Source organism: Macaca thibetana, chromosome 10 (genome assembly GCF_024542745.1).
Source record: "Macaca thibetana thibetana isolate TM-01 chromosome 10, ASM2454274v1, whole genome shotgun sequence".
NCBI lineage: Eukaryota > Metazoa > Chordata > Mammalia > Primates > Cercopithecidae > Macaca > Macaca thibetana.
Genome location: NC_065587.1, coordinates 92,457,336 through 92,470,280, shown reverse-complemented (window position 1 = coordinate 92,470,280; position 12,945 = coordinate 92,457,336). Strand labels below are relative to the sequence as shown.

The following is a 12,945-nucleotide window of genomic DNA, read 5'->3' as shown; positions in this document are numbered from 1 at the left end:
GGTCACCAACCTGCTCCTTCCAGGAATCCAGGACCCGCACCAGCTTGTAGGCATACCAGTCCTTGCTCTGCTGGTTGTATGTGTACACGGCAAACTCCAGGGTGGGAGGGAGATACACAGCAATTTGTTTTTGGTCATTCCACTCCTCTTCCTCTTGGAAACGCCAAGCATAGGTAACCAGGAACTGGAAGCTGAAGAGAAGCAGCAGTGGCACCCAGGACAGAGCCCTGCTCTGCGGGAGACTCGACATGGCGCAGGGCCCAGCAAGCACCGCTGCCTCCAGCCCTTCCAGCCTGGACTCCCGCAGGAACCTACTGCACACAGTTCTGGCCCTTAAACTCTTGAGCTCAGGCGGAAACTCCTCCCTCCAGGCCTCATCTCTGGCATTACAATCTGTCCCTCCCCAATGCGGCTTCACCTCCTCCAGACGAAGCTGTTTCAATCATCTCTTGTCCAGGGAGAAGTAACAGCAACAACGGGAGCGGGTTAGAAAGATCAGGGACCCCAGGGGGCAAGAGCAGGGCATGAGGTCCAGCTACCACTGCTCCCTAGTGCCTCAGTGGGCTAGAGGAGAGCACCCACTTCCTTGGGTGTCCCAGGGTCAGATCCTGAAATAAGAACAGAAGGGCAAGGGGTGTGAGTGGAAGGTGATCCCTGGACATGCCAGTGGGGTGGGGAAACAAAACCAGAAGCGTCAAGGACTAAAAGGAGGAGCTGCCGGGAGCAAAAACGTTGTGAGTGAACAGAAGGCATGGCTGCACGGGGACTCATAGGAAGGCTCCACAGCACCCGGCTGAGTATCAGCAACCTGATGCTCTAGGGCTCTGGGGCTGACAGTGAAGACTGCTCTTGGGCATCCTTCATGGCTGCTTTAAAGCTTAGGACCTGCTGCACTGGCAGAGCAACCTCCCGACAAAGAACTTGGGAAAGATTAGTACAGGTGCTTGCAGCTGGATTCAGCCACTAGAGATACAAGTTTGGCAAAGTTGGGGGATGGTCCTAGGAACCCGACACTGCTGGAAGTCAGCGATAGAGGAGGGGGCTGGGGACAGAAACAATGCCATGCTTTCAGAACCTGGTCACTTTCTCCTGAGCATAGCTAGACATAGATGTGACTTGTGCTGAGCTCTGACCTTGGATGTGGCGGCCGTGAAGGACGATGTGCCCAAGCCGAGGATACTCCCATGAGCTGGTGCATACCCTTCCTTCCCAGGCCTGCAGGATGGAGGGAGCATCCAGGTGGGACTCGGAGTCTATGGATGGTACTCACAGGAGTGGGTCTCAGCAGAGTTGCCTGCAGCACAGTCCTCACCCTCTGGCTGACCCTCTCAGCCCTGAGTCATGAGTGACAAATGCCATTTCATGCTTCCACCCCCTGAGATCCTTGTTGTCCCTTCCAGCAGCTGGCAGAACTTAATGAATTCACCTAGGTTGTACCAGAGAAGCAGGGGGTTGGGGGTAGGGGTGGAGGGGTGGTCCTAGACTTGGAGACCCGAGACCCAGTCCAGCTGTACCAGTAGCTGATTCTGCACCCTCGCCCTTCCCTGAACTTCCTGGGCTTCACTTGTCCGCTCCTCAGATGGGCGTAGCATCGTCCATCCAGCCTCCAGAGGCTTGTTGCTTACTGGACAAATTGTCCTCATGGAGTCAAACTGCTGTGATAATTGCGAATCTGTATGCTTAGATTGGCAATTCTGCACTGGCAGCTCCTTTCCTTATCTCTGCTGAGGGTACATCTGGACCTTGCACATTTGACATTTCTCCCCAGTGTCCAGGCCTGGACCACAGCCTGGGGAAGGAATGAAGGCAGGGCTCAGCACTGCCACCGAGGCTGACAGCAAAGTGCAGACTCTGGGAGGTATTCTCACCACTGTGATGACTCAGTGCACCTGCGTATCTCTCCAGAGGGGAGCACAGATGAAGGAGGCCAAGGCACAGGACATTCCTGCAGAGGGGGCGCAGAGGGAGGGCGAGCAGGGGCCCTGGAGAGAGGCGCAGTCTGGCTTCCTTCCCATGCTCTCTCCAGAGCCCCACCTGGGTCCTCCCTCGCACTCTCCTCACCCACCTGGAGCACCCTACCCATCTGCACCATGTACTCTGCATCTCCTTGATCTTCATGTTGTATTTTGACTGTTTCTGTATTAATTCACTTAGCATAATGGTCACTAGCTTCATCCATGTTCCTGCAAGTGATATAATTTTGTTCCTTTTTTATGGCTGTATAGTATTCCATGGTGTATATGTACCACTTTTTCTTTATAAGATACACTGTTGATGGGCAATTTGGTTGATTCCATGTCTTTGCTATGGTAAATAGTGCTGCAATGAACAAAGACTGTATGTGTCTTCTTGGTAGAATGATTTATTTTCCTTTGGGTATATACCCAGTAATGGGATTGCTGGGTCAAATGGTCATTCTATTTTTAGTTCTTTGAGAAAATTGCCAATTGCTCTCCACAGTGGCTGAACTAATTTACATTCCCACCAACAGTGTGTAAGTGTTCCCTCTTCTCTGCAGCCTCGCCAACATCTGTCGTTTTTTGACTTTTAAATATTAATCATAGCCACTCTGACCGGTGTGAGATGGTATCTCATTTTGTTTTCTTTTTTAAGTTTTATTTTAGGTTCAGGGGTACATTGTCAGGTTTGTTTTATACGTAATTTGCCTCTTAAGGGGTTTGGCGTACAGACTGTTTCATCACACAAGTAATAATCACAGTACCTGACAGGTAATTTTTTTATCCTCAGTCTCCCCTGGCCTTCCACCCTCTACCCTGAAGTAGGCCCTTATTCCTTTCTTTGTGTTGATGTGTACTCAGTTCTCACTTATAGGCAAGAACATGTAGTATTTGGTTTTGTGTTCCTGTGTTAGTTCACTTAAGGTAATGGCCTCCAGCTCCATCCATGTTGCTACAAAGGACATGATCTTACTATTTTTTTATGGCTGCATAGTATTATTTACTGTGTATGTACCATATTGTCTTTATCCAGTCTTCTGCTCATGGACATTTAGGTTGATGCCCTGTCTTTGCTATTGTGAATAGTGTTGTGATGAACAAACACATGCATATGTCTTTATGGCAGAATGATTTATATTCCTTTCTCTGTATACCCAATAGTAAGTTTTCTGGTTTGAACGGTAGTTCTGCTTTGAGTTCTTTGAGAATTCACCAAATTGTTTTCCACAAAGACTGAACTAATTTACATCCCTACCAGCAGTGTATAAGTGCTTTCTTTTTTCTACAACCTTACCGGCATCTGTTTTTTGTTTTGTTTTGTTTTGTTTTTTAATTTTTGGTAATAGCCATTCTGACCGGTGTGAGATGGTACTCATTGCAGTTTTGATTTGCATTTCTCTAATGATTGGTGATGTTGAGCATTTTTTCATATGCTTGTTGTCCGCATGTATGTCTTCTTTAGAGAAGTGTCTGTTCATGGCCTTTGCCCACTTTTTAATGGGGTTATGCATTTTTTTTTCTTGTAAATTTGTTTAAGCTCCTTATAGATGCTAGCTATTAGACCCTTGTCCAAAGCACAGTTTACAAAATTTTTCTCCCATTCTGTAGGCTCTGTGTTTACTCTGTTGATAGTTTCTTTTGCTGTGCAGAAGCTCTTCCTTCAGTTTAATTAGATCCTATTTGTCAATTTTTGCTTTTGTTGCCTATACTTTTGGCGTTTTCATCATGAAATCTTTGCCAGTTCCTATGTCCAGAATGGTATAGCAGAGGTTGCTCTTTCAGGGTCATTATAGTTTTGAGTTTTACATGTAAGTCTTTAATCCATCTTGAGTTGATTTTTGTATATGGTGTAAGGAAGGGGTTCAGTCTCAATCCTCTGCATATGGCTAACTACCTATCCCAACACCTGTGATTGAATAGGGGGTTCTTTTTCCATTACTTGTTTTTTTCAGCTTTGCTGAAGATCAGATGATTGGAGGTGTGTGACCCTATTTCTGGGCTCTCTATTCTGTTCCAATGGACTGTGTGTCTGTTCTTGCACCAGTACTATGTTGTTTTGGTTATTGTAGCCCTGTAGCATGGTTTGACATTGGGTAACATGATGCCTCCAGCTTTGTTCTTTTTGCTTAAAATTGCCTTGGCTATTCAGGCTCTTTTTTGATTTCATATTAGTTTTAAAATAGTTTTTTCTAGTTCTGAGAAGTATGTCTTTGGCAGTTTGTTGGGAATAGCATTGAATCTGTACATTACTTTTGGGCAGTACAGCCTTTTTATTAATATTGATTCTTCCTATTCATGAGCATGGAATATTTTTTCATTTGTTTGGGTCATCTCTGATTTCTTTGAAAATTTTTTTGTAGTTCTCATTGTAGAGATCTACAATATAGATCTTTGCTGTATTCCTAGGTATTTTATTCTCTTTGTGGCAATTGTGAGTGGGATTGTGTTCCTGATTTGGCTCTTGGCTTAGCTCTTGTTGGCGTATAGAAATGCTAGTGATTTTTATACACTGATCTTGTATCCTGAAATTTTGCTAAAGTTGTTCATTAGCTGAAGGAGCTTTTGGACTATGGGGTTGTCTAGATATAAAAGAATGTCATCTGCAAACAGAGATGGTTTACCTTCCTCTCTTCCTATTTGGATGCGCTTTATTTCTTTCTCTTGCCTGATTGCTCTGGCCAGAACTTCCCATACTATTTTGAATAGGAGTGAGGGAGAGGGCATCCTTGTCTTATGCTGGTTTTCAAGGGGAATGCTTCCAGCTTTTGCCCATTCAGTATGATGTTGGCTGTGGGTTTGTCATATATTGCTTTTATTATTTTAAGTTATGTTCCTTCAATACCTATTTTATTGAGAGTTTTTAACATGAATGGATGTTGAGTTCTATTGAAAGCCTCTTTTGCATATATTGAGATAATCATTTGGGTTTATATATTTTTTGTTTTGCTTATGTGATGAATTACATTCACCAATTTGTGTATGTTGAATCAAACTTGCATCTCAGGGATAAAGTCTACTTAAGTGTGATGGACAAGCTTTTTGATGTACTGGCAGATTTGGTTTACTAGTATTTTGTTGAGGATTTCTGCATCTATGTTCATCAAAGATATTGGCCTGAAGTTTTCTTTTTTTGTTGTTGTTGTGTTTCTGCCAGGTTTTGGTATCAGAATGATGCTGGACTCATAGAATGAGTTAGGCAGGAGGCTCTCTTCTTCAATGTTTTGGAGAAGTTTCAGTGGAAATGGTATCAGCTCTTCTTTATACATCTGGTAGAATTCAGCTGTGAATCTGTTTGGTCCTAGGCTTTTCCTCATTGGTAGGCTTTTTATTACTGTCTCAAGTTTGGAACTTGTTATTGGTCTGTTCAGGGATTCGATTTCTTCCTGGTTTGATATTGGGAGGTTGTACGTTTCCAGAAATTTATTCATTTCCTCTAGATTTTCCAGTTTGTGTACATAGAGGTGTTTGTAGTAGTCTCTGAGGGCTTTTTGTATTCTTATGGAGTTGTAGGTAATGTCCTCTTTGTCATTTCTGATTGTGTGATTCACATCTCAATTTTATTCAGTTTAGCTCTGATTTTGGTTATTTTTTGTTTTCTGCTAGTTTTGGGATTGGTTTGCTCTTGTTTTTCTAGTTCCTCTAGGTGTGATGTTAGCTTGTTAATTTGAAGTTTTTCTCACTTTTTGATTGGGATGTTTAGTGCTATAAACTTTCCTCTTAACACTGCTTTAACTGTGTCCCAGAGATTCTAGTATGTTGTATCTTTGTTGTCACTAGTTTCAAAGAATTTCTTGATTTCTGCCTTAATTTCATTGTTTACCCAAAAGTCATTCAGGAGCAGGTTGTTTAATTTTCATCTAATTGTATGGTTTTGAGTGATGTTCTTAGTACTGATTTCTATTTTTACTGCACTGTGGTCTGAGAGTGTGGTTGGTATGATTTTCGTTTTTTCAATATGTTGATAATTGTTTTATGGCTGATTGTGTGGTCAATTTTAGAGTATATCCATGTGCAGATGAGAAAAATGTATGTTCTGGTTTTTTGGTGTGTGGAGAGTTCTGTAGATACCTGTTACGTCTATTTGGTTGACAGTTGAGTTCAGGTCCCAAATATCTTTCTTAGTTTTCTGCCTCAATAATCTGTATAATGCTGTCAAATGGGTTTTGAAGTCTCCCACTATCATTGTGTGGTTATGTAAGTCTTTTTGTATGTCTCTAATAACTTGTCTTATGAATTTGTGTGCTCCTGTGTTGGGCGCATATATATTTAGGATAGTTAGGTCTTCTCGTTGAATTTAACCCTTTAACATGATATAATGCCCTTCTTTTTTTTTTCTGAATGTTGCTGCTTTAAAGTCTGTTTTGTCTGAAATTAGACTAGTAACCCCTCCTTTCTTCTGATTTCTGTTTGCTTGATAGATTTTTCTCCAACCCTTTACTTTCAGCCTATTGGTATTATTGCATGTGAGATAGATCTCTAGAAGACAGCATGATATTGGATATTGCTTTTTTATCCAATTTGCTACTCTGTGCCTTTTAATTGGGGCATTTAGCCCGTTGACATCCAAGGTTAATATTTATATGTGTGGATGTGATCCTGTAATTATGTTGTTAGCTATTTGTCATGTAGACTTGACTGTGTATTTGCTTTATAGTGTCAATGGCCTTAGGTGTGTTTTTGTGCTGTCTGGTAATGGTCTTTCCTTTCCATATTTAGCACTATCTTAAGGAACTCTTGTAAGGCAGATCTAAAGGTAACAAATTCCCTTAGCATTTGCTCTTCTGAAAAAGATCTTGTTTCTCTTTCATTTATGAAACTTTGTTTGGCAGGATGTGAAATTCTTGGTTGAAATCTTTTTTTCTTGAGTGCTGAATATAGTCCCCCATCTCTTCTGGCTGGTAGGGTTTCTGCTGAATGGTCCACTGTTAGCCTGACGAAGTGTTCTTTGTAGGTGACCTGCCCCTTCTCTCTCGTTTTATGAATTTGGGTGCTTTGTGTTGGGTGCATACATATTTAGGATAGTTATGTCTTCTTGTTGAATTGTCTTGTATAGTATCTCATAAGGGTTGCTTTTAACACTTTTTTCTTTCACTTTGACCTTGGAGAATCTGATTACTATGTGTCTTGGGTATGGTCATCTTGTATAGTATTTGCAAGGGTTCTCTGCATTTCCTGGGTTTGAATGTTAGCCTCTCTAGTGAGGTTGGAAAATTTTTCGTGGAAGACATCCTGAAATATGTTTTTCAGTTTGCTTGTTTTCTCTTCCTCTCTTTTGTGGATGCCAATGAGTCTTAAATTTGGTCTCTATATAACCCCATATTCCTCAGAGGTTTTGTTAATTCTTTTTTATTCTCTTTTCTTTATTTTTGTGTACTTGATTTAATTTGGAGAACCAGTCTTCAAGTTGTAATATTCTTTCATCAGCTTGGTCTATTCTGCTGTTAATAGTTGTGATTGTATTATGAAGTTCTTGAAGTGAGTTTTTCAGCTTTATTAGATCAGTTTTGTTCTTTCTTAAACTGGCCATTTGGCCTTTCAGCTTCGGGATCATTTTATTGTATTCCTTAGATTGCTTGGATTAGGTTTCCACTTTCTCCTGAATCTTGATGATTTTCATTCCTATTCACATTCTGAATTCTAAGTATGTCATTTCAGCCATTTCAGGCTGGTTAAGAATCATCACTGGGGAACAAGCACAATCCTTTGGAATTAATAAGACATTCTGGCCTTTTGACTTACCAGAGTTCTTGCACCGGTTCTTTATCTTTTCTGTGGGCTGATGTTCCTTCAGTCTTGAAGTTGCTGTCCTTTAGATGCGGTGCTTTTCTCTTATCTTTTCTGATGCCCTTGGGGTTTTGATTGTGTTATAAGGTGGGTTCAGTCACCTGGTTTCCTTTCTCAGCACCCCTGGGCTGCATACGCTTTTCAAACCCTTTGAGGTTAGAAAACTGCTGTGCTGGAGGGGCTGAGGTGTTCCCAGTCTGTTGGCCACAACAGTCCAGTGAATTGTTCTGGCCAAAACTCTTTGTTGAGGTGGTGGCAACAGGATCCATGCTCACCTGTGTGTGCCAGCAGCATGGCAGGGTGCATGTGTATCAACTGGAATACAGCACTGGTGGGGGGGGGGGGGGGGGGTCAGAGTGGCAGCATTCCTGCATGCATTCAGAGGCATGGTAAGGGTGAGGAGCTGGTGAAAGTAGGATTGCTGGCTTCTTTGCACACACTTGCACCAGTGGTGGCAGCGGCGTGGCAAGGGCAGGGCTGCCAACATCTGTGTGCTTGTTTGTGCCATTGGTGGCAGTTTGATAGGGTACCCATGCATCAGCAGTGGTGAGCCATTGGGGTGTGTATACATGGCAGCAGTGGGGTGGCAGCGTGTGTGCATATCAATGCATAGGCAGGAGATTGGAGGGAAAATCTGCCCATGAGTGCTGGCAAAGCAGTGAAAAGATCAAAGTGAGCAGAAGCCATCAAAGTGGTGGGGGAATGCTGTAGCAGAAGGAAGTTGCAGGTTGGTGGGGACCAGACTGCTGAGGCTCTCCAATGGTCAGGTGCAGCCTACCAGTGAAGGAGCTATGATGAGAGCACCAGGGAAGCACTCTGGTTGGGCATCAGAGCTGCAAGCAGGCATGGCCAGACTGGCCCCATCTCATGGACAAGACCATCCAGCTCTGTCCAGGTCTAACAGTCACTTTAAGGCTAATGTCTACTAGAAGAGCATGACTAGCTTTGGAGGATGAGCACCCCTGGCTGTGCTTCACTACAGATGTTCCCATACCAACCTCTCTCAGATCCACATAGGCTGAATTTCTGCCCCTGTCACCTCTCTAAGTAGCTACTGTTTCTGCCAAGTCCCTGCCATGCCAAGTGTCTGTGGGGGTCTTGGGGTTTCCCACTGCTAGGATTCTGGTCTCCCATGGTGGGAGTGGGCCACTCCTCACCTGTTCAACTCACCCCTACCCTAGGAGTCACTGGGGGCCAGGAAGGAGTCTGGGTGATTGGCAGTCTTTTTCAACATTCACAGTTTCTTTAACATTCAGCCCAGCATCTGCATCCTCCCTCCATCTACTGTCAATGCCTTCCTTCTGAAGATCTGCTCAAAGATTGCCAGTCTTCCCAATGTCCCAGTCTCTTGGTAGAAGATGTTCCTTCTGGCTGCATCTAGTCAGCCATCTTGGCTTCTCTCTTCATTGTGGTTTTGATTACCCTGATGACTAGTAATGTTGAACTTTTTTTAATGTTTATTGGCTGTTTGTATGTCTTCTTTTGGGAAGTGTCCATCCATTACCTTTGCCACACTGGGCTTTTGAGTTTCCTTTTGGTAGGAATTTGCCAGTAGAGGAGGGGAGTGGAGTTAGGGAAAAATAGCCAAAGAGATGGCGAGACATAGACAGAATGAGCCCCCAGGGATAGCCAAGCTGCATCCATTAGGTGGTAATCAGTACCTTTTAGTGGCCACAGTCTTTGCAGTTCAGTGGCCACAGTTTCTGTGTGGAGATGCTGGGTTCTAGAAGGAGGCTTTCACAGCCTCCAAATCTAGTAATAAATGGGGCTCTGAAAAGACAGAATAATGTACTCTTTCAAGACAAAACTTAAGCTTTGTCCCTGTGAAACATGCCTCCAGCATTTATCTGCAGCTACATGTATACTTCAGAGAGGATAAGAATTCTCTGAATTCTTATTAAAAACCAAATATCTACCCCTCCACTTCCAATCCCCCCAGGAATCTGACCCACTAAGTCTGGGCAAGGCCAAGGAATATTCATTTCCTACCAGTACCCAGGGAATGGACATGGTTCTGGTACTTAGACTATACTTTGGGTATTCCAGTTTCAAAATCCTTCTTTGAGATGTGGATACAGACCAAACCAGAAGTGACAAGTGAGTGCCAGTGGCTTTGGGGAGACAAACAGAATCAGGGAAGGGTTCAAAACACCATGCCTGGTGATAAAGATAAAGGATTTCTAGACCCGGATGTCAGTCACCAGGATGATACCTCTGGAAAGGAAAGAGTCTGCTTTAAAGCTGTGAACAGACCCTCTCCACAGTGGCCCCTCAGAGCTGAGGCTTCCCAGTAGCTACAATTGTGAGACTCACGTTTACATTTTAGTCAATGCCCAGAATTGACTGTTTAAAGTTTTCTGATTTTAGCTATTATGAAGACTGTTGTGCTGAACATGTCATTTATATGTATTCGCATGTATGACTGATTGTTTCTTCCTTGGAGACAGAGTTCTCAGAAGTTGAATTACTCAATTTTCTTAACTTATTTATTTTTATTTTTAAATTTAATTAGTTATTTTAATTACCAAATAAAAATTGGATATATATATGCATATACACATGAACATATACACACAGAAACACATAAATATAGTATAGAATGTAATGTTTTAAAATATGTGTGCCTTGTGGAATGGCTATACCAAGATAACTGACATATGCGTTACCTCACATACTCATCATTTTTTTTGTGTGGTGAGAATAAATCTAATCTATTAACAATTTTTTAGTATAAAATAAATTGTATTAATTATAGTTATCATTTTCTAGAATAGTTTTCTCAAATTTATATCTTCTAACTGAAATTTTGTTTTCTTTGATGAGCATCTCTCTAATCTCAGTTTCTCCCTTCCCTATCCCTACAGCCTCTGATAACCACCATTCTACTCTCTGCTTCTATGATTCTTACTTTTTAAGAGTCCATATTTAAGTAAGATAATGTGGCTTTTGTCTCCTTGTGCCTAGTTATTTTACCTAACATAATGGTCTCCAGGTTCATCTATGATTTCACGAATGAGAGAATTTCCTTTTTTCTTAAAGGATCAATAATATTCTATTTTGTATATGCACCACATTTTCTTTATCCATACATCCATTGATGGACACTTAGGTTGATTCTATGTGTAGGTTATTGTGAATAATGCTGCAATGAACATGGAAGTGCAGATATCTCTTTGACAGACTGATTTTATTTCCTTTGGATATGTACCCAGTATTGGGATTGCTGGATTATATAGTAGTTCTATATTTAATTTTTTGAGTAACAGCTATACTTTTATCCATAATGGCTGTATTAACTTGCATTTCCAGCAACAATGTACAACAATTCCTTTTTTCTCCAAATCGTTGCCAACATTTATCTCTCATCTTTTTGATAATATTCATTCTAACATATTTGAAGTGGCATCTCATGGTTTGATTTATTAATACATTTCCCTGATGGTGAGTGATGCTGAGCATTTCTTCATATATTTGTTGGTCATTTTTGTGTCCACTTTTGATAAACGTGTATTTATATTCTTTGTCCATTCTTCAATTGGGTTATTTGTTTTCTCGCTATTGAGTTGTTTGAGTTTCTTATGTATTTTGAATATTCATTTCTTATCAGATGAATCATTTGTAAACATTCTCCCTCCATTCCGTAGGTTGTCTCTTCACTCTGTTAATTGTTTCCTTGCCTGTGCAGAAGCTTTTTCATTTGATGTAATTCCACTTTTGCTATTGTTGCATGTGCTTTTATGGTCCAATCCTAAAAATTGTTGCCCAGAAAAAATGTTATAAAGCCTTTCCTCTGTGTTTTCTTGTAATAATTTTACAGTTTTGAGTCTTACACTTAACTACAAGATCATTTTGAATTGATTTTTGTAGGTAGTGTGAGATAAGTGTCTATTTTTATCTTTCTGCATAAGGATAGACAGTTTTCCCAACATCATTTCCTGAAGGGACTGTCCTTTTCTCTCTGTGTGTTCTTGGCATTTTTGTCATAAACCAATTGACCATAGTTCCTTAAATTTATATCTGGGCTGTCTAATATTTCCTTCAGCCTATGAGTCTGTTTTTATGCCAGTTTCATGCTGTTTTGATTACTCCACCTTTGCAGTAGATTTTGAAATCAGGTAGAGTGATGCTTCCAGTTTTGTTCTTTTTCTTAAGATTTATTTGGTTATTCAGCATCTTTTCTGGTTCTCATACAAATTTAGGATGGCCTTTTCTGTTTATGTAAAACACATCATTAGAATTTTAATGGCTATTGCACTGAATCCATAAGTCACTTGGGTCATATGGTCATTTTAACAATATTTATTCTCCCAATCCATGAACAAATAATATCTTTTTATTTATTTGTGTCTTCTTCAGTTTCTTTCATTAATGTTTTATAGTTTTTGGTTTACAGATCTTTCATTTTATTGGTTAAGTTTATTTCTAAATAGTACATATTTTGTGTAAAATAGGTTGTTGTTATCATATAGAAAGCCTACTGGCTTGTGTATGTTGATTTTTATATCCTGAAGCTTTACTGAATTTTTTTATTAGTTATAACAGTTTTTTTGTGTGGAGTCTTTAGGATTTTCCATATAAAAGATAATGTCATCTCTAAACAGATACTATTAAACTTCTTCCTTTCTGATATGGGTGACTTTTCTTTATCTTGCTTTATTGCAATGGTGTGACTTCCAGTACTATATTAAATAGAAGTGGCAAGAGTGAACATCCTTGTCTTTTGCTTGATCTTAGAGAAAAAAAAAATCAAATTTCACTATTGAGTATAATGTTAGCTATGGTTTCGGCATATGCTCTGTTGAGGGTTTTTTATACCTAATTTTTGAGGGTTTTCATTCATGAAAGGATGTCGAATTTTGTGAAATGTTTATGCTGAATCTATTGAGCAGATCATTTGTTTTTTGTTTTCCGTTCTGTTAATGTGGTGTGTCACATTTATAGATTTTCATATGCTGAACCATCCTTGCATTTCAGGAATAAATCCCAATTGATTATGGTAAATCATCCTTTTACCATGCTGCTAAACTGAGATTATGATATTTTATTGGAGAATTTTGCAGCTGTGCTCACTGGGGATATTGGCTTGTAATTCTCTTTTCTTATATTGTCATCCTCTGGCTTTCATATAAGAGTAATGGTAGTCTTATAAAATAAAGTAAGTTGTAAATAGTGTGTTCTCTTCAGTTTGGGGAAGTACTTTGAG

The 12,945-nt window shown here is 40.6% G+C and overlaps 1 protein-coding gene across 2 annotated transcripts in view; it reads right to left on the bottom strand.

Moving 5' to 3' along the window:
- Nucleotides 1-320, bottom strand: part of LOC126929312 (putative cystatin-9-like protein CST9LP1) — a 419,803-nt gene extending 419,483 nt beyond the window's left edge. For both annotated transcript variants that reach the window (XR_007717135.1, XM_050745519.1), the window contains exon 1: nt 11-320. Coding sequence is in view for 1 of the 2 variants with exons in the window: in XM_050745519.1 (XP_050601476.1) it covers nt 11-250 (240 nt within the window). In the remaining variant the exon portion in view is untranslated. The remainder of the gene's footprint in view (nt 1-10) is intronic.
- Between the last annotated feature and the right edge of the window lie 12,625 nt (nt 321-12,945).